The sequence below is a fragment of the Micropterus salmoides genome, unplaced genomic scaffold, assembly GCF_014851395.1.
Source record: "Micropterus salmoides isolate LMB-PRFRI ecotype aquatic unplaced genomic scaffold, ASM1485139v1 Ms_hic_scaffold_21, whole genome shotgun sequence".
In the NCBI taxonomy this organism is placed as follows: Eukaryota; Metazoa; Chordata; class Actinopteri; order Centrarchiformes; family Centrarchidae; genus Micropterus; species Micropterus salmoides.
The window spans coordinates 24781093-24803621 of record NW_024041262.1 but is presented as its reverse complement, the minus strand read 5'-3'; the positions used below and the strand labels follow the sequence as shown (position 1 = coordinate 24803621).

Below are 22529 nucleotides of genomic sequence, written 5' to 3'. Positions count from 1 at the left end.
ACAAGACTGGGTAAAAAGAAGAAAGTACAGGAGGAGGTAGAGGAAAAGACCGAGAAATATTCAGAAAGGAGGAGAATTATGTAACAAAAAATGATTAGTCTTCGTCATTGTCCTGAAGAATGTCCAACATCTTTTTAAGTGTTTCATGGACTAGAGTCACCCAATCAGCGTTGATTTTGATATTTCATGCTCCCAGATTAGGCTGGATACACAGTTAATGTTGCCGTGTACATGTCGTCAGATAAGACATGCCTCCAAGCATGTTAAGCTTATTTATTGATAAGAAAACTTCTTTTCCACTCGGCTCTTTGATGCCACTCTGCAGGGAGGAGGTTATGTGGATCGTATCATATTTTCAGTGATGGTGCAGCTGTGCTTAGTATCCTGTGTGCACAGTGTTGAGCAGGGCTCTTCTTCATGTTCTTGGTGGGGAGGTGCAGGGAAGACTCTGCAGCCCACAAGACTAATAAAGGAGGCCTCACTCCAGTCTGATAAGGCTAAAAATAGCCCTGCGACTCCCTGAGTGGGGATTACACTTCATCAATGCCAGGCAGCGGCACAGAGGCAGAGTTTGGAGTAGAGCACATCAGGGCTGGGCACCCACTGACATCTATTGTCACAGGAAAAATGCCAGTGCAGCCTCCGGTTTATAAGTAGGACTGGGGCGGCAGGTTTGCATCTCTGGGGACTGTGAATGTCTGCATGATGGAGTGAAGAATCTGTTTTGTTTGTACGAGTCTAAAAGCATTTGGGCTGGACTGGATGTGGGCAGTGTGGTTTAGGATGTGGTGCTTAGACTTTCAGGCAAAGCACCACATCAGTCTTTATTAAAGTCTTTATTTCAGGTTAGTGCAGCACTGTAGTTGACAGGAGCTGTGAGGCAAAAAAATATTGTGGGTTTGTCGGGAGAGAAGATCTCAACTGGAAGAGGCTACATGTGTGGGGAAAGGGAAAGAGCTGATTTCATCGTTTGAAGGTCAGGAGACATCTACTCTAGGTTAAAACTGGGTTTTACTGAGATTTAAATTACATAAAAGTGATTTTCAAATGGGTGTATTTACACAATTTCCCAGAGGCCAAGGTGACATCTTTTAAAATGTGGTGTTTTTGTTACTTGTTCAAAACAGAAACACAAAGATATTCAGCTAACAATGAAGAATGCACCAAATCCTTGCATTTGAGAAGCTGGAACCTGGAAATTTTAGCTCGATAAATGGTTTAAATTAATCTATTATAATGCTGTTGTCTAAATCTACTGCGTAATCATTTTGAGCACTAATTTCAGTGTGATGCAGATCCTAACTACACTAAATATAGTCTGAAACAAAAGTTACATGAAATGTTTGGCCTAGTTTTAACCTGGATAATATTTTTTGGCCTGCAGATCATGAAATCCATGCTTACTGGGAGGGAGTGTGTGAGGGGATTTGATTGACGTTGTGGAAGACCAGATTTTTTGTGGAAAAGTAAATTGATTGTGTATTGCCAATCTAAGCTGATTTAGACTTCTTTCATGTCTGTGTTTCATTTACACTGACACTGCTTCGCTCTGTATCTGCTTTATATCACTGTTCCTCTCTGCAGGCAAACCCTCCTTCTCCCATTCTCCCTCTACTTTCCTCCCTCTGTCACTTTTCAGCTGACAGACAAGCAAAGCATCCCCTCAAGCTAGTCCTGCCTCACCTGGCCACGCTCCACTCACAGCTGGGTTTTCTCTGGACATCGCTTTAAATTAGCCGCGCTCCCCCAGCCGTCTTAGCCTCACCTCGATCCCCTCACTCTCTCACTCTTATATCCCACCTGGCTGTTCTCAAACCAGGCTTAGCAAAAGCCAGGACAGGGTCTTGGCTTGTCTCTCTGTCACAGCTTACCGGGGAGGGTTGCACCGCTGTGTAGAGATTTACTGGCTTTTATCTCCGTTCATGGTTTTGATAACTTGGCCTGCTTTCACTTCTCTTATTTCAGAAGTTGTCTCAATGTTGTCTTATTGAAAGAAATTAAATTAGGTATGTTTACAGAGAGAGCAGCCAGACGCCATCTTCATTTTCAGAACAATAACTAACTTCGCTCAGTGTCTCTGTGGACCCACGTCACGCAAACGACTAGAAATGAACTTGAGCTCAGAATAGATTTACATTGTTTTCCTTGTGGAGATATAGATGTCATGTTTCCCCTCTCTTGGGGATTCTGCACGAGTCTGCACCCATCAGCATGATGACCCTGTAATAAACTCAGCCCTCATCCATATGGATCTCCTGAATGGACATGTGTCCTCTGTTATCATGGCTGTCAGTGCTTGTGTGGGTAACTCCTGACCTTTAATTCACCATCGCTGCTGCTTGAGGCCATCGTGTCCGATATTAAGGCCTGAGTCAGCGTTATGTCTCAACCAGTGTTTCTGGCTTGTGTGACAATGCACCATAGTGTGTTTGTTGTTTTTTGTTTTTTTTATTTTTTTATTTTTTTTGCATACCCATAGAGGTAACTAGCCATCTAACCATGTAGATATTTTTCATTTACCTGCTGAAATTTAAGTTTTTAATGCTTCAAGTAGCACAAATTAAACTCAAGTCACTTCCGGAACGACTGCTAGGGTTGGGGTTTGAGACCAAAAAAAGGTATGTGCAATACTGGGATTGATGAGATTTAATCAAAAGTAAGAAAGGGTTTGGCTGTTCCATGTTCAGAACTATTAAACTGATTTGACTTAAAATATTGATATGATTTACATGAAAGATTTTCTGGGAGATTTTTCTACAGAAACGGATGTGACACAGTCAGCTAGATTATTACACTACAGACGAATCTTCCAGTCTGTCGTGACTGGAAGAGATGGTGTCCAGACAGACAACTCACACGCATTGTGTGATTTAAAATGATTGCCACCGTGATAACTTCAGTTGTAAAATCCTGCCTTACAGAATTTTATAAACATATAAACAGTTGTGCAGTGTGTTGCCGTTAGATAAGCCTTCAAACTTGTATGTGCTTGGATCTCTTACTCAAACTGGACTTCCTGAATCTTATGTCATTGTCTCACTTGGAGTTCAAATAACATATCCCCTCCAGCTCAGCCTCTTGCATTGTTTTAATGCAGGGCTGTTCGGTCTGACAACAGACATCTCATCTTTTACTGAGTGCAGGCTCCATCTTACAGAGAGCCTATTAACTAGAGAATGGCCTTTAGGGAAGTTACTCATGGATTTAACACTAATTAGCTACGTCATTTCAACAGGCTTCATCGTATTCTGTGCCAGCTAAAAACAGGAGGCCTGCAACCTGAATGTTTCGTATGCTGCACTTTTTAATAAAAATGAGAAGGGAGGACAGAAAAGATTTGTTGACCTCCTAAGCTTAGCAATTCCTTTTATATTATAGCTTATTTCACCAACCTGGAATTTAACACGGTGTTTACATACAATGCAATTTTATTTTTTGCAATATGATGCCGATTTGTTTGAATATATGAATTCATGCTTTGTCAGGTCTGTCAGCAGAACACATTTTAAAAGGTTTGTTTTCTCAGTGGAGTTCGGATCGATCAGGGCTATGCTAACTTGTTCACATTACAGTACCACGATAGCTGGAATAAAGTTACAGACACATTTTCTGAACTCACCAGGTAGTCTTTCCCCCATGTAATGTCCGGGGTTTTTATATAAATGAAGTAGTCCAACAGAGCTCTGGGTACCAACCAACGCTAACCAACAGGCGTTTATTTGTCCAAAAGCTGCAGCGATGCTCCCGGCTCTTTCTCCTACACTTTCCCTTACCTCAGCAGCTCTCCACCGGCCAGTGTCCTTTCACTCCCCCGCTCTGCCTGGTCGTCCCCAAACAACGCTTTGAAGTCGTCTGTGATGTCAGGACAATCTCACTGCAGATAGACTTTCGCAACATAGTGTCATGCAAATTTCTCGAATGTCGCAGCAAACGCATCTTCCGCACCACTGAACTCGCAAGACTTTGCATCTTTGCATTGAATTTTGTATGTCATCAAGTCTCGCAAAACTCTGGATTCACTTTCAGTGTGAACACAGAATAAGAGATGGGTTAGAGATGGCTGTTTACATGGCTAGATACCATGATGGGCAAGAAATGTGTTTCTATAATTTGGGTAAAATAATAATTTTATAAGGTTTACTCCAAAGTAGTTTGTGCTGAAGACAAGTTTTCCTTTTAACTTGCTGTGCTTGAGATTAGTCTCTATAGCTTTCTCTCTGCTTCCTGTAGTTACCTCCATAGAGCTTTTTCTTTGCCTGCCTGGTCTCCATTTCCGCCTGTCGCTCTTTATTTCCCATGCCCAACCTTACCTCTCTGGGGGCGGGGGGGGCTGTAGGGGAGGGTTGCAGAGCTGAAGAAGACATAATTTCAACTCCGCACCCTTGATCTGATGCCCAATGCTTCCATGTTTCCAGGTGTCACATATGCTGCAAAGGGCTACTTCGACGCTCTGGTGCGGATGGGCGAGATGGCCAGCGAAAGTCAAGGCTCTAAGGATCTTGGTGAGTCCTCGTAGTGGCTGTAGCGCCCCTGGTGGGGTGGAGGGGGGTTGCACAAGCAGATGGTAAATGGAATGGCTGGTGCTGTAGAGCAGAAGCAGCTGATAACCAACCTGAAACCAGATATATACACACACACTTGGCATTTTTCTAGTAATTTAATACCTAAATCCTAAAAACGGAGCAATGGACTTCTTCTTACTGCAGTTTTGAGCTCATTTGATGCATTATCACCCCCAATTCATACAATCAGAAACATACTAATTTAGGAAGAATTAATTCTGTATGTTTGTCACAGCAGGCCCATTTGGTTAATATCTTGTTTGCCTCACATTCAGGAAAGATAAAGGCTCTCCAGTTGTTTTTTATGTTGTACTGCTGTGAGCAAATAAAATATTCACAAATTTTTCTGGCATTTGATATTCACAACTGCACACATGGTGCAGTGGATTTGCTCTCTGTTCATAATAGGCCCTCAATATTTTTACAATACTAATAAAAATTCTTCCTGTTTGCCTGCTGCATCCAGCAGGATGTGAGGAACAACATTCCCAGCTCGCTCAGCTCTGTGTGTTGGATCAGCTCTGGTTCTGCTCTTTATAGACTTGCCTTTTTAGTGATAATTTTCATAAGTAAGAACTGAAGGCCCATTTCTAGTAGATGCACAAGTAGGAACATCTGCCTATAAGTAAGGCAGATCTGTATATCATCATTGCACTCTGCGGCATGTGACTTGGTTACACAACTTTGCACAGTGTGTGATGAGTGTTAGCCCTGGATCACCGCATCCTTTTCGATTCTTTACCCTGATGTGACTTAAGATAGCAGCAGGCGTGGACTGAAATGGGGTAGCAGAGGAAGGAATGGGGGAGAGATGGTGAGGGGATGGTAAAATGCTTATATGCGAAGCGAATACAGAGGATATAAAAGCTGCATTCATTATTCATGGTGAGATCTTTTTTGGGTGCATTCTCGAGCTTCTTCAGGAGCTTCATTTCATTTTTCCTGCCCGCGTCCCTTTGAATAAATTCTCAGTCGAGCTTGTGCGCCAACTCTAATTTCGTATAGTGAAAAACTCATTGCTGCCCCTCCATTCAGCTTCAAGGCCATAATTCGTATACAGTGATCTTATTCCAGCTGCTTTAAGATCACTGTTTTAAGACAGAGGTTCATCTACTTCCTGCTATAACCCTGCAATGATTCAACCTACACACATCTGCACAAGATAAGTAAAGGCTTTTTGTAAACCAAGACCATTACTGTCGTATTGGACATTAAAATGTAAGTTCCACTTTGTTTTTCTGCAGATGTTAACAACTCCATGTGTCATAAATTGTTTCAGCAAGGAAAACTTTGTATTCATACAGTTATACCTGGATAGTAAAGTACAGAACTGTCATTATGTAGTGCGTATTTTTGCTTTGGAGAAAGAAATGTATCAGAGTCAGTATGCAAGATCTTTGTGTCCGAATGACAAATTTTAAAAAATGCATTTGATAAATTGCGACTTGGTGTGCAGACTGCTTAACAGTATATCCCATCTGTACATCCTCATTTCCATCAGCTTGATTGTTTTGCTGTTGTGCCTTTCATGTTTTCTGTCTTGCATGTGCTTTTGTTGTCTTGTCTGCATGTGTTGCCTGTTTTTGTGAATCCTTATTTTTGTTTTTTTACTATTTCTTTTTCTGGCAGCCTAACCATGACTCAGCAGCCCTTTCACTCTGCAGAACCTGCCTCTGCCTCCAGTGAAATGACAGACTAGGCTGTGCAGAATGGATTGATGCAGTCTCCACGTATCATCAGGGCTCAGAGCAGCTGTGCTCTGTGCAGACAGAAAGGGAAATTGTTTTGACGATGCTTATCGCTTTGTGGAGGCTTTAGCATATTCCAAAACTTGTGTTGAGCCTCACGGCTTCAGTAAATTATCTGAGAAAATGCAAATTACCTTGAAAAATGCAGAGTGAAAAATGTTGTTTTAGTAGGATTGCTAATGCCAAATTAATATAGGGATGACGATTTTTCTCACAGATGCAGTATTTGTTTATTGGTAGGGTGATTTACAAGTGGGGAGCCCGAAACTCACTCATGAGCTGACTTCTGAAGCCATTTTTCTCTACAAATGCACATGAATGCATCTTTTCAGCATCGTTTTACAGCTTTTTTTTTTATATATATATTTAAGAAAACACTGAATGGTTAAACATACATTGGAAGTGCTGATGGAAGATAATCCAACCATTTCCTTATTAGACAGATTTATTGATCTGTTATAAAGTAATCAGTCTCCTGTGGCCTGTTTTATTATAAGAATGAGAGGTGATGGTTTGCTAAAAATCAGGATTTCTCCTTTTTTTTTTTTTTTTTTTTTTTTTTTTTTTTTTTTTTGCTCTACAAACTCAAGGAAACATGGAGCACTGTTGTGGCATATAGTAAAGTAAAAAGTTGCAAGCCTGCTAGCTTATTAATTAGCAGATAACAAGTATTGTGCCTGTGGGGGTGTGTGGCTGAATATTTCCTCAGCTGGCACGTGTCTCTAACTGAGACCATAGGGCCGTGTGTGTGCGAATAGCTCTTCAATTATGAAGTGGAAGGCAAAACCCTGGCTGAGGACTAAAAGGCAGATTTGTAAATTGTGGACGACTTGTAATTGTGCATTTAATTAGGATTTGTTGAGGGGGGGGGGAAAGGAGGGGGCGCGACAGAGCTGAATTAAAAGGGCTGGACTTTAAACTGCTAGAACTCGTGAGGTGACGGGGCCTTTCTTCCAGACTTCACTCTGATTAAGTACATTGTTTCAGTGAGTACAGTCAGAGTATTAAGATGAACAGCAGCTAATGGCATTAGCACATGAACATGACTGGGTGAAATAAGAATACTGGGAGTTGGGTTTGAGCTATTGAGCTTGATGGAGAAAGTAAAGAACATCATGTAGGGTTTGGAAGCACTGGACTGACAAATTAACTAACTTCATTAGCATCACTGATAATATCCAGACTAAACCAACTAAGATCTGTTCTCCTTGAAGGAAAGATAGAACTGGTCAGAAGAAACAAATTGTATTATAACCGTTTTAACGTCCATGTTTAATACATTATGTTATTTAAATGAGTTATGTCAACATGACCTTTGTCTATACAACAGCTGACATTAAGGTGGAATCATGTCCATTAAAAATTACTAGTCCAAAATTCATACTGAAGTAGGTTGATTATAATAATTGTACACTTAACATAAACAGTTGCCTTACTTACCCCCACAGCTGAGTGAAACGGTACGTCAACTTGCTGTTAGTTTTGGTATTGTTTAGACTTTATTATTATTATTATAATATTTGTGGTTCTCACTGGATTCTGTTTCAGATTATTTTATTATTATTTGAGTGTGAAAAGAAATATGCTTTTCATCAGATTTTAGGCTGCAGTAGCTTGTCATTTGCATCATGAGGTATATTGTGTGGGTCTTTTTATTTTTTCTTGGTTAAGTCCAAAACATAAAGATCAGTGTCAACATATGGAGGCTTATTGGCGGTGCTGAAGGCGGATGTTTGAAGGTCGTCCCTGATGGAAAGCTTGCCTCAATGACTATAGCGATTTTAGGTGTCAGCTTTTGCTGTTATTACACAAAAAAAAAAAATTTACCCATGAACTAGTTTAATGTTTGCACTTGAGTTTGATGTCCTCACTTTGGGGATTCTGCAACATAAGGTCCTGCCTACTTCCCAATACCCAACCTCCAATGTTCTGTTTCCTGTTATCAATAATACATCTGAATGATGAAAACTGCAAATAAAGTTATTACACGCAGATGTTCGTTGCTGCACTCTGGAAAAGCTTTGTGTGTGACTGTAGCTTGTTATTTTCACTGGAACACTGGTAATTTACTGTCCCTTTAGAAGTGGCAGCAGAGGAAGGGAAACGGTTTCCTGTTATGCATGCATAAATACATACATACTGCACAAGTGTACACCCTCGCATGCCAGAGCAGGCTGTGCTTTGTCATTAAGACAAAAAACATTACATGATTATCATTCACTTTTGTTGGCCAAAATTAAGTGACTCACATCCCCTCATGTGGACACTTGTTTATGCAGAGTGGTGTTGTTTATCGTTTAGTACAGCTGATGCCACACAGCCCTGACACCTCGGGACAGGAAGAGGAAACTATGCCTCACTCTGTCTGTCTGTTTCATTCAGCTATTCCTAATTTACACGATGCTGTCAGAATTTGAACAACTGCTCTGCTGCATGACTCCCTGTGTGGAGAGACAAGACACTCCATGACTGCAGTGTGGAGTATCGTTCCACTCATCCTCTCCTCTTTCACTATGGCTCTCTCTGTGTCTGCGAATGCCCCCGCATTGATGTGGGAGCTCAGGCAGCCCTGGGAGAACACGCCGACTCTGCACACATTTCTAAAAATAGATTAAACGAAACGCCTCTGATGGAGCCGCTTCGGAGGAGAGACGGAGTACAATGCTTCATCTGCTGCCCAAAAATGGCTTGTCGGTGATGTCAGTACGGTGAGAACGCCATCGTCGGTCTTCCGTATACTAAATATGGACATAGTGGTGTGGGGGGGGATTGGGAAGCTCCTGCAGTTCCGTCTCCCCTTTCTGACCATATAAGGGCTCTGCCATTCACATGAAAATTTGGGCAGAGGTGTTACTCACTCAGGTCTGATCTCAGGCACAAAGAAACATCTATTTTGACATCTATGGATGTAACTGATTTCATATCAGTGGTTTTTAGAGCTGAGCTTTCATTTTATACATATATCTGGACCGGTCACATCCCCTGTCCTCGGGCCTTCCAGCAGTTGTTTTGTGCAGATTCTTTTCCATTCTAAAAGGGATGACAATGTCAAAATCGGTCTTTGCAGTACTTAAACGTGGAGAGTTTTACTTAAGATGTTTATAGTCTTGAGAAAAAGAGTATTTTTAATTTGTTTTAAACGTTTTCCTGGTTAGGTAAAGCTTTAGAATGTTCTGACCCTGATAGGCAGCAATAACAGTGATTAATCTACTAACAATGTGAAATGTTTCCTGACTGAATGTAAGAAATGTTAATTAATATATATTATAAATAAAATTGTTAATAATAATTTTTTTTTTTGGACGTTTTCAGAATTTCGCCCCTGGAAATGTGTTCTGGGGAAAAATATTGAGCAAATAAGCTAATCGTTATAAACCAAAGTGATTTTAAAGAAAGCAAACTTTACTTAAGTCATCTTTTGACTCAGACATAAAAACAGGTAAATTCCCAGATATTGTAATTATTAAAAGCCAAGATTAAAAACCAATTTTGAGACCTAAACATTCCTGACCAATTCCCACTATAACTCCAACTACTACCCTATTTGTGACCATGAGCTGATTTACATGGTGCATCCACATATTTTATCCTCACTCTAATTAGATTTTCCTTTCATCCTTCTCTTCTAATTCTCATCATTCTCTCATATATTGCTAAGGACTGAACATGCTTTAGCATAAAATCCATCTCATTAAAACAATTTGAGGTTAATTCACATGGTCAAATTTGAGGTCCAGAAAACTATTAGCCTTTAGTTAATTAATTCATAGGAACACAATTTTAGAAGAGTGTTGGCCTTCAAGGCATCTTACTCCTCTTCATCAGCCATACTCTTAAAGGATAGCAGGCTTCACAGATGGGAATAATCTCAGATACAAGCAGTGATATCACTGTGTGGGCAACAGCAGGGGAGAATGCAATTAAGGTGGGTCAAAATGACCATTTGGCTCTCAAATTATTACACTTTGTCAGAGATGGAAGTGGTTTAAATCACAGCTCATGCTGCACAACTGGATGACGGCAGCAGATATATGAGCACTTGCGCCTGGAAGCAGAGGTAAAGAAAACAAAAGATGAAAGCAATAATAAACACTCATAAACAAGGATAGTGAAGCAACATCCTCAGCGACACTCTGAGACAACGCTGTCTTATTGCTGAGTCACGCTGCGTCTCTCAGGGAAATTCTTCCACAATATTCTCCATTGTTTTCACTTCAACTGTGTCTTGCTTGAAATCTACGCTGCTAAGTTTGAAGAAAAAGCGGTGACCTTGCCATAACCCTCATCTTTCTGAGCCAGCGCAAGCAGAATTTCCCCTGAGCTTCAACCCCAATCTGAATTCAGCCAGCATTTACTCTGTGTAAAGGGAAACTGCAGCGAGAGCACTCTTTCAAAAAGCGTTTATTATTTTTATTTTTTTTTCTCCTTTTCCCCCCGCCTTGTCATCTCACAATGTAATAGTTCTGCTACTCCGACGCACATTAACCAACAGGGGACGGTTTCTGCTTGTGTCCAACCTTTTAAAAAGATTGATTATGGCATTTTGAATCACCAGCTGATGACTAGTTGTGAACAAAGTCGGACGTGAGTGATGTTACTGGAGTTTACACTTAATTGCGTTGCATGTCGCTGAGGAATTGGTGATGTGCTGTCACAGAACAGGATGATTGAGCCTTTTTCATCTGAATGTTCTGGTTTCATCTCAAGACAAGAAAGATGGATGGGAAAACTATAAATGTGTAATTTGAGTGTTTATCTTTCTGCAAAGACATGGACCGCCTCTAATGGGGCCGAGGCAAAAATGACAAAGGGAACTTTTAACCGTGCAGGCTCTGGATTTGTTTTTGCTTAAAGGCCACAGTAACAAGGTAACCACAGGCACTTTTGGACCAACCAGAGGGGCAGTTTGCCTGTCTGTTGGGCCTACTGCAAGGACCCAAGCACTAGAAGGACACTTGATCAAACCAGTGGTGCAAGTGGGCCAAACCTAAGAGGTACTTTGTCCAAGCAAGGGGATTACTAAAGCCACTAAGGCTACATCCACACTACTACGTTTTTGTTTAAAAAAACAGACTACAAAAACTATCTCTGTCCACACCAGCATTTTGGCTGCAAATATCAGTATTGATATTTGCAGAGGGGCTAAGGGGCACTTCGATCAGCAGGGGCTCAGGAAGTAGTGGGGCAGTGACAATTGGAGTGGCATTTGTCCAATCATATGGACACTTGGGCAATCAGAGGGACACTTCGGGCAACCCGTGGGGTATTTTTAACAACTGTAGTGGGGCATTAGGGAGGAATTGAAGCATGTAAAGGTCCTGCGATGGCATAGACATCCATCATCTATAACCGCTTATCGGTGCAGGGTCCCCGGGGGGCTTGAGCTATTCCCGGCTGACATTGAGCAAGAGGCAGAGTACACGCTGGACAGGTTGCCAATTCATTAGTTTTGCGCCGCGCCCCCCCCCCATGTATTTTAATTTCCATCCGGGCTCAACTTACTGTTTAATAACCAAAACCCAAGTGACAAATCTCAAATGGGAGACATAGCGATCCTTTGTCTGTCTGCACGTCATTAGAACAGCTCCATTGTACCAGTTTAGCTTTCCCTTACTGTTTCTGCCCTTTAGAAAGTCCTTGTCCTCGAGTCACCTCTGGAAGTGAGGGAGGGCTCGGGGAAAAAGAGGAAGAAAAGAGGGACACGTAATGAAGAGAGGCACAGAAGAAAGAGGAAGGTGAGACAGTGATTTGTTCCCGGCTCATTAGCAGCCCTCAGACAGTCACTGGTCGAATCAAAACCTCGCTGGCAACACAGCACACAGGCCCGGGCACCAGCACTTTGATCACCCCCACCCGCCATTCATTACCACAACCCACACCACCTGTCAATGGCTTTTTTTCTATGTTTCTGTCTTGTGTCAAATTCATCAGCACTTTCAAAGAAGCTGTCTTGTCAACAAGGCTATACATCTTTTTGAGTGCCAGTTAAGTTACAAAAAGAGATCAGGGAGGGATTGTGTAGTGTTTGATCGAGCAAATTAATGGAATGGGGTGTTAATGTGGCTTTAATAACGTGTCAGGCTTCATAAATTGTCCTTGAGGTGTCGCAGTGTCCTTGATGTGGGGATTCGGCCAAATGTTGACTTAATGATGCTGCTAATAATGTGAAGTAACGACCCTGATCTGAGGCTCTGCAGAATGAAAGTGGTTGCCAAACATCCAGATCTCACACACAAACGTACATACTGTTCTACCCCTTTTTTTTTTTTTTTCAAGGGACAAAAGACAGGAAGTCGTATTTGTTTTTTTTTAAACTCATTTCCCCCCTAATCTTGAGGATTTCCCGGTTTAAAAAATGAAAAACTGAACATAGTAGAACCATTTGTTAGCGTATTTGTCACCTAACTGTAGGGTGAAGCGGTCAGTGACTCTCCACCTCTTTTCTTGTCTGCCACACCTTTTTTTTAAAAGGCAAGAAATGATGAGTTAGCTGGTCAGTAACGATGCTTGGTGTCTGAGGTCGATTTGTGTTTGTCAAAACACAAAAAGCTGCATTTTATATCTGTCTTTCCCCTCCTCACCTTCATCCCTCTTTTCCCTCCATCCCTGGCATCCAGCTTGCGTCTGCTGTGTCAGATAATCAGTCTCTATTTTGCACCTCATCAACCACCCTGTAATGATTATGTATAGCTGGTCATTCCTATTGATCTTCTGTAGCCTGATTTCTTTTTTTTAAATGGTTCATTTTTCTTTTCAATACACTGTAGAAGTAAATATATCAATCCCATTTTTGACATGACATTCACGCATGTGTGTCATCAGATTGCAAGGATTTGTGTTATTGTAATTTATAACTAGGAACATTTTTGACAGCGTGGTTGGCTTAAACATTTGAGCCTCTTTATTACTGCCAGCGCATTTGCAGGATTATATTCTTTCATGCTGGACTGCCGATGTACAAAAACTTGTCATTGTCGAGTCATTTTTTTTTTTTTAGTCAAGCAGATGCTTAAAATGTAAATATTTATAAGGAATTGTTTCAGCTGTAGTGGAAATGTGTGCACAAGTCCTGTTTTTGTGCACAGGGACGCGGCCGATGTTTAGAGAAATTAAAGACGCAGAAGAGCACAACAGTAAACGGTGTCAATCATGCGGCTTTCAGAAGACAAATCTCCCTGCAGCACCTTGTACTCCGTCCACTGCAGCTTTCTGGGGATTAGAGCTGCTTGTGTTTGCTTTCAGGCTCCTATAATAAAGTCCCTGCAGAGACGCACATTACATAAAACACCTTCCTCCATATGGCCATTAACTGTGTGTCTCTCTCTCTGTGCCCAGGAGTCACATGGAAAGTAGCTGGGGTAATAAACCCAGATGTCAGCGCTGCCCTTGGTTTAGCTGCACTGAGTGATGGGTCTATTCTCACCCTGCAGACAGAACTGCTCAATGCACATATATACTGCACATACACATGCATATAAACACTGAACACTTGTTTTAATAGCTGAGTAGTTGAGATCACGTAGGGTTTTTAAAGAATTGTGAGGTTTCAGAATGACCTTTTACCCTAGTTTGGTTTCTCAGGTGTGATACACAAACCATAATTCCCAAATTTAATTCTGTGTCGCATTTTGGAAGCTGTTTTTAGGTGCCACCTGTGTCACGTAATTTCTCCCCATGTGTGCTGTAAACCTCTAAATCTTAGACTTAACTATGGATCTTGTGAGTATTATACAAACAATAGCGAGCCTATTTTGCTTAATTGGGCTGGGTATTTTGCTAGTTTGCCAGATGAAATGGTCATGCACTCAATTAAAAGTCCTTCCTTCAGTTTCCATTTGTAGACACTGGCATGGAATAACAAGAACCGCAATGAATGTCAGACCAAAAAAGGGGGGGGGCTTTGTGTCCAGCTTGCTGTTGTAGGCATGCTTCACTGTCGATTTGCGAGAATATTTTGTAGACAAAAGCAGCATTTGTGTGTCCTTTAATTGATCCAGACCCTGTACGCTGGACAACAAAGTGCTTTACTCCCCTCTAAGCCTCAGATGTGGTGATCTGCTATGATTATCAGTAAGCAGCTTAGTTTGGGCGGGTAGAAGTCCAGTATTTCACAATTCAAGGTGGCGAGGATTTTGGATTTCGTCTGGTGCAATGAAACAAGAATATCTAGGAATTTGGGGATCTGATGGACAAAGTCATTGGCTCAGAACATGCTGACACAGACCTCAGAGCTGTTGGCTGTTTACGGATTTTTAACTTACAGAATGATTTTTTTTTTTTTTTTTTTAAAGGATAATTTGGCTGTGTTACAACTTGGGTCTCATCATTTCTAAAATCTGGGAACACGGCAAGATTGCTAAAGCAAGAATTCAGATGGGCAGAGAAGCAGAAGAACTTATTTGAAAAAGGGGGGAAAAAATGTCAAATGGTAAAATAATTACCAAAACTGTTAATTATAAACATCCATCAGTTTACGGAGGAACTTCCTGGTCCAACTTTCACCTTACATACTTGTTTACTTTACCTATGCAATTAGGGAACTTTTCAGGTGCTTTCATTTTCAAATGACCGTTGGAGCGGCTGTGGCTCAGGAGGTAGAGCGGGTTGCCCGTTAATCGGAAGATCGGCGGTCAATCCCCGGCTCCTCCAGGCTGCACGTAACTCCAAACTGCCCCTGGTGGCTGTGTATGAATGTGTATGAATGTGTATGAGCACTGTTTGAGCACTTAGGCTCTATGTAGAAATGTGTGTGAATGGTGAATGCAATGTAGTGTAAAAACGCTTTGAGTGGTCGCAAAAACTAGAAAGGCGCTATACAAATATGGAGCATTTACATTTGTCTTGTTTAAAACTTGTCTGGGAGTCCGACTGCTTGTGTTTCTTGACCTTCTGGACTTTGTTCTACCACGTTCCTAGACGTTTCTTTTAAATATTGGTGAATAATGTTTTCATAATTGATTATTTTCATAGATTTTTCAAATCTATGAAAATAAGACTCAACCAGAATTATCCTGAGGGAAATAAATCAAACTGTATTTTTATTTTTTGGCTACAGCAGCTGGTGGCAGGGTGACCTCTGATTGACCATCTGCTTTACTGAAGTGCGAAGAGACACTGTGGCTCACAGAGGGCTGTTCTGTAGCTGTACCCTGACCTGCCAGAGTAGGAGGATGAGTGAGAGAGAAGAATGTTTGATCCCCCACAGGGATCAATGAAGAATAACCTTAATTAGTCTATAGATGAACACATCTGTTATAAAAGCCAGAAATAATGACCACAGCTCCATTTTATGGAAGCAAGCATGGTGTGAAGCGTAGTTAACCCTATGGCTATATTTCATTCCCAGCTGAACAGCTTCGTATTGGCAGAACAGGAGTGAGGGAGTGAAGTAAAGATGCAGCGTTGTTGAGAGTTGATGTCTCCCTCTCTCGGTACAGTAACTGATCTGTAGGGGAGGACGGAGTGCAGACTATATAGTCTTTTCACGACAAAAGGCATTTCCGACAATCGGCTAGTCTAAAACAAGTCAGTTGCTGGCCACGTTTTGTTGTTCCCACCCACTTGCCCCCAGATGCACCTGGTGGAGATCTGCACTCTGCTGAGTGCACTCTCCTAGCTCAAAAAGTATTAGTTTTTGCATTTTTGATTTTATTTTATATTGTGCAACATTCACAAATAAGAAGTTTTAATTCTATTTGAATAGTCTTCTGATATGAAGGCTATTCAAATAGAATTAAACTCTTTAGAATTAAAATCTGAAAAGTGACTAAATAAAATTAACATGACTAAACAAACATGAAAGGCACTTAAGTGAAAGGAACACAAAACCCTGAAAAGATGTTGCTGTCTGTAAACAAATAAGCTATGAATTTCACCTTCTCTTGATTGTGTTTTTACAAAGTGCAGTTTTCTGATACCCCTCTGGTTAAAGTTCCAGTGGGGCCTTCAACTTGAGAAACACTAACTGATGGGGACTTTGGTCACTGTGGGGACAAAAATGGTGGTTCCCACTCCTCATGGGTAGAGACTGCTTTTTCAGGGTTGAAGCAGCAGTCGGTAAGAATTGAACAATGTAAAACCTTCCACGTCTCTCTGCTGCTCATATCACTTCAGTAAGCCCCTCCCACCAAACCCACAAGTTACTACAGCAGCACAAGGAGCCGGTGGCCCTGCTAAACCTCATTCCGTGTAGGGCTCCGCGGCGAGAGTCTATCCAAGACCACGATCCCTCTCGCTTCGACTTGTCTGCTCAGAGATGCCCCTCCAACTATTCCTGGCCCAGAGGCAATGCAAATAGCAGTAGGAGGAGCCAGAGGATGGATGGATGGATGGATGGATGGATGGATAGATAGATAATTATAATTTTATCTGTCTCATGTACTAGGCTACGGTCAGGATATAGTGACAGCTTTAGCAAATATGCCAAAAAGTTCTTTCTAAATAATTCCCTACAGCTGCTTTAAGGCTTGGTTTGGGGGTTCATGTTACTTGTAGGTAAAGGTTAGGATAAGGGGCTAGAGAATGCACTATGTCGATGAGATGTCCCCACAGGGATAGTTGAACAAACGTGTGGGATTGAGGTGCTTGAGTTCAGCCCAGTCGCCATAGCTTGTCCGATGGCTGTTTTATTAATGGATGGGATGGAGTGTGTGTTGGGCGCCCTCCAAGAATCAAAAGGAGAGTTTGAAAGTACACGCCGGTGCATTTATCTGCCTCGCTGCTCCTAATGCCCTGTCCTGCGGCAGTCAAACACTTCGACAGTGTTATAGCTGTCACAGCGTTTTCATAAGCAGATGAGGCTGTAAAGCAGTGTCGAAGTCGAGAGCATTGAGTTTTATTTTGTGTACTGTGTGCACAGATCAAAAAATGTTTCCTGCCCAGTTTACTCCCATTGATATCTCTTCAATCTATCTCTTCACATATTAATAACAGTCCCTGCCTGAGGACATATAAATGCCGATATTCAGTCATAGTGCCACCTATTGGCAGCAAGAGAATGACATGTTTGATACTACTTTTTTTTTCTTGTGTTTTAATGTAAAATGTTAGTAGCTAGTAACTTCATCATAAATGTTGTGGAGGAAAAAGTTATTTATATAAAAAGTCCCTACTGAAATGTAGTTGAGTTTAAGTACCAGCACCTCAAACTCAAGTCCAATACTTAAGTAAATATACACTTATTTAATTTCCACCTCTGCCCCCCACCCCCGCTCCGACCTTTCCTAAATCCCTTCTACTCCAACTTAGTCTTGTCTGCATGACCGCAGCACTTCCATTAAGCCCATTAATCCTGTTCAGACAGCCCACTCTCACAGTGTCCCCTCTGACTGTCCACTGTCTGACTGTCCCCAGGTCCACTAACACCCTCCCACACACCTCACTCAGTGCTACTTCATGCCAGAGCAACATACATTATCTGATGTCAGCATACATTATGCAGCAGGTAGATTAATGCATATTAGTTGGCTCATTTAGAATAAATTTGCTGTCGATGCTTTGTGGTGGTGCTGCAGCTGTAGAATATTTTTCTCTGGGCATTTTTTAGCAGTGTGTCAGTATGATCATAAATGTTTAGTAGGTATGCAAAGAAATTGCATAGTAGTATGTTATAAGATGCGTATGTATAATTGACCCTTATTTTCTGGAATAAAGTGTTGTAAGTTCAGTTTTAATTTTAGTATTATTATTTTAGCTATATTTACCATTACTGTCATGTGATGGTAATGTTTATTGTTCAACTGTGAAATATCTTACCCCAGACCTATATCTCCATTAGAGCTCGATTGATACTGGATTTTTTAAGGCAGATATCGATTGTTTGAGAATTTATGACACATTGACCAGTATTTGCCTGACAACACATGATGTAAGCAAACATTTTTCATAAATGTTATAAAAGAATCTTGACCAAGATATGTACTGTGCATTTTATAGTGGAAAAGATAAAATTGTGTTGCAAATTCTTATTTCTCTGGCTGACATACATACTGATGCTTTGGTCAGGCTCTGCTCGGTACATATTTTTGTCACAGCTTTTTAACAACCAGATAATATAAATATTTCTGTCCAAAGTGTTTCATTTATTTATAAAAAAAAAAATGTCAACATTGTTGACATAATTATTGGATGTTTCTTACTTTCAAATATCAGCATGAAGTCCAGTATGGGTTTGAGCTCTCAGATCAGTACAGTGTGTATATAGTGTGTAAACAAGTGGAGGGTCTGACTAATTGCCTGTCTGTGTGTTTTTCTGTGTGGAAACCTGTCATGTGTCTCATTTTTCTTGGGGTGGTTTGATCTGTCACTGTCTCCAGATTTCTATCCCTCTGTTCTTTGCTCAAACTAGATCTTTTTGTTCCTTTTTTTTTTTTTTCAACGCATTGCATATTCAGAAGAGGCAGCATGTAGGTATCTTAAAACGACACGCACCTCCCTGGCTGCATGAATCATCATTTTACTTTTTACTTATACTTTGTGTTTTTTCTTATTTCTTTAAGCTTTTGACCTGTTTCTGGGTTCTGCTTTTTGATGTTTCTTGCCCTGTTATGTTGTAGTACAGCATGTGTCTTACTGCAAAGATGAAATACTTGATTTTATAAAGATTTTCTTTTGTCATGCTGTTCCTGTGGGTTTATTAGCAGTATTTTATTAGCAGTAGGTTTCAGAATTTAAAACATTCTGTAATTTCTTGATTATCTCTGATTGTTTTTGTTCATTCTGTTTGTGCTCTGTGTGCTGCATATTTCTGTAGTGTTCTTTTTGATTTTGTCCGATATGAATTTTGTCTGCTTCGTCAATATTATGACAGATGTTTCATCTTGTCCATTGCCTCCTCCTTTGACACCACACCTGTCTCTCATCTGTTCTGTGTGGCTGCATGGTTTTTTGCACGATGTATTTCTATAGCTCTCACAGACATTGGAAAGATTTAATATCACTTTCTCCTTTCTCTCCTCCTCCCCTCCCTCTTTTTGTTTATTGTCTTTCTTTTCTTTGTCCTCTCCCTGCAGGGGATGTGCTCTTCCAGATGGCTGAAGTGCACAGACAGATCCAGATCCAGCTTGAAGAGATGGTGAGCATGTGGTGGTGGTGTTGCTAAAATAAGCACTTCTTAAGCCACGAGTTGGGAACCAAACAGATTGTGGGCCTGTTGCTTTGGAGTCTCCACATCCCAATTTATATTTTCATATTTAATACTCAGCAAGACACTCTTTACTGTGAATAACTTATAATGTACTTCATTATCTGAAGCCAGCAGTTTCACCTAAGTATAGTTTGTTTACAGCTCTTTTGATATGTAGATTACAGCCATTACAGACTGAAAACAGTTTTCAATTCAGTCCCCCTAAACATCTACATTTGAATCTTCCAACGAGTAAATTGGCCAATTGTGGTAACATTAGCAGGGAACATTTAGTCAAGAGAGAAGAAGCGAGGAGCAGCCTAGTTGCAATCTTTATGCAAAGTGTGTGATCAAGGGTATTTTAAATTGTATGTCATCTCATCCTTGAGGGTAATGGATGTCAAAGATCCAAAGCAATGATGAGTTTTTGTACAACAGTGCAAATTAAGCATTGAGCAGATGCTCATCTTATCCAGAAAGACTGAGAAAGAATGCAATAGTGATGTTCAGCAAAATATCACAACTTTTGTGACACAGTTACAGTGTTAGTCTTGCTTTTTACTCAGACTCATTAACAGTTTTGTCTACATTTCTAGGCAATTAACTCAACTGTTCCATGCAATCTAAATTACATGGGGTTCCTGCTTTTTCAGGAAGTATTGCGCTGATAGTAGTTTGAGAAAATGTTGTCTCCCATCATGGACGATGAGAGAAAAACCAAGATGGTGAAACAGTAGATGCGATTAGCTGTTTTTTTGTTTTTCATTTGAAGTGTGTTGTGTGGGTGTAGTAGATGTCATGGTGGTTCAACTTCGCTCACTCACCCTTTACACCACAGAGAGAAGCATACATACTATACCTGCACAGGGACAGCAAATTGACTTTGGCATGCATTTACATACCAGACATCTTTTCTCTGATCTGTGTCATTACCGATGGCAACACAAATGCATCTCTTCAAGTCATTATTTCACAACACAAACAGCACACATGTCACATTCCTTTTTGAAAATAATCCACTGTGGTTGTACATTGAGGTTTAGTTAATTTTGTGTTTGTTGCATTGTGTTTGAGGTTTTTATATTCCTGTGTCTTGCAGCTGAAGTCTTTCCACAACGAGCTGCTCACAGAACTGGAGAAGAAGGTTGAGTTGGATGCACGCTACCTGAACGTGAGATTCCCTTCCTGATGTACAGTTATATAGTGACAAAAGTCCCACAAGTTAGTCTGTTTCATGAGCCATTGTGGACAGTGACAAACAACATGATTATCAATTCACTCTGCAGCTCTACTGAGTCTTGTAGCCTCATTGTTTTGGTTTTACACACATCTTTGGTTCACTCTCATCAACCTCATTTCCAGCTACGGCAGGCAGCAGTTAATAAGCTCTCATAAACCCACAATATGCTAAATGACTACCACTAAACGGCAGATACAGAGTTAAGACACGAGCTGGTGAAGAAAGTGAAACATCTAGCAGCTAAAGAACCAAATCATTTTCTCAAGAGTTTTTGGTGCCCAAACCAGAGCTAAAAGGAGGATGCATAGGCGATGTTTAGCTATCATGTTAAGCATAATACATTTTCTAATATGTCAGGGCTGTTTGTCAGTTTGTTGGAGTTTTTCTGCCCCCTAGAAGCAAAAATCCATTAATCCTGCTTTAACGCTTTTATGATAAACTTATTATTTTGTTAGCATTCAAATGTGGCCTTAGCCACAGCCTCATGCTAGCTGTAGTTGTTAAATGTACATGTGAAAAAAGTAATAATTAAGTAATAATTCTTAGCTTGTTAAAATGACATGATTTTTACTGTCCAGTGCAGTTGTAGGTGCCCATTTATTCTAGAATATTGACAGACGGCTCAAAAAATTACGTACCTGACCCACCATATCTTTGAATGCATCATACACTTGCAACTCTGCTCCACTTCAGTTAGGCCTCTCTAGGGAGCGTAAGTTATGGATAATATAGTATGAACCATGTAAGTTATGGATAATATAGTATGAACCATGTTCTCATAAAATCATTGGCCAAAGACAAAATTCACACACTCTCAATTTCCCACCGGCATCAAAACCACTGCAGCAAGTTACATAAATTACTTCCCACTCTGCCCTGTGAATTATGACTCATTCTGTGAAAATGATTTGTTTTGCAAAAAAAAAAAAGAAAATTAAATGGACAAATTCATTTTGAGTGTAGTCGGTTGTTTGGAATCGGTCCCAAAAATATTTTATAATTTGAGACAGGGAGTGTATCGGGTGTTTGGAAGGCTCTTGGATGAATTACAGTGAACAATTCTGATGTATTCAAATGGAAATCAGCTGCAGGAATATGACAAACTTGTCACCAGACAGTTGCTTATTTACACATCCAGAAGACACAGAGCAACTTCTAGCTCTATTTTTGGTCTCCACTGAGGTTTCTACTAACCCTGATGGAAATCTCTGTCTCTTTAGCTGCTAAATGCTCCACCATGGTTGCAACTGTAGATCTGTCACCCAGTGACATCAGCCCCACTGATAAACTGGTTCAATGCATTGATCGGATCAACTTGGAGATGTCACATAATTTCTTGCAACTGAACAAAAAATGAGGTTTTAAAACATCATGGCATGTCTTTTTAATCTAACATCAGCAATTTCACTGCCTTTTATCACCTTTTAGAAATAGTGCAACTGTTTCTCTCCTAGTATGATACTGAGAGACTTATGTATGTCTTCCAAAGAAAGCTATAAATAAGCTACACATCATTCAGAATGCAGCAGCACTTGTACTGATCAAGACCAAATTTTAGGCTTTGGGGGTCATTGTTAACAAATCTTTCCCAGGACAGGGTCTCAAAAACACTTGGGCCAGTCCTGGTACAGTAACTGCTAGACTGCCATAGATAAAGAGGACAGAATGAAGAAAAACTGCCTAAAAGGTACAGGAGAAAAACAAATGCATCATAATCCCATCATAGTACCATCTTCCTTCAGTTCTCCAGTCCCCATTCTGCACCATCAGCAATAAAACATACATTCATTCATGTGGTCTGTTGGTGTAAAAGAAATCATCTGTGGATACTGATCCATGCGAGCGCCGCCGTGCCC

General features: G+C 40.7%; 1 protein-coding gene across 4 annotated transcripts in view; it reads left to right on the top strand.

Annotated features, from left to right (window-relative positions):
• LOC119915519 (brain-specific angiogenesis inhibitor 1-associated protein 2-like) overlaps window positions 1-22529 on the top strand; it is an 86951-nt gene that overhangs the window by 37137 nt on the left and 27285 nt on the right. For 3 of the 4 annotated variants that reach the window (XM_038735076.1, XM_038735073.1, XM_038735074.1), the window contains 3 exons: window positions 4416-4502; window positions 19321-19382; window positions 20533-20604. In XM_038735076.1, coding sequence (XP_038591004.1) covers window positions 4416-4502; window positions 19321-19382; window positions 20533-20604 — 221 coding nt within the window. The remainder of the gene's footprint in view (window positions 1-4415; window positions 4503-19320; window positions 19383-20532; window positions 20605-22529) is intronic. The other variant, XM_038735075.1, reaches the window with a different exon arrangement.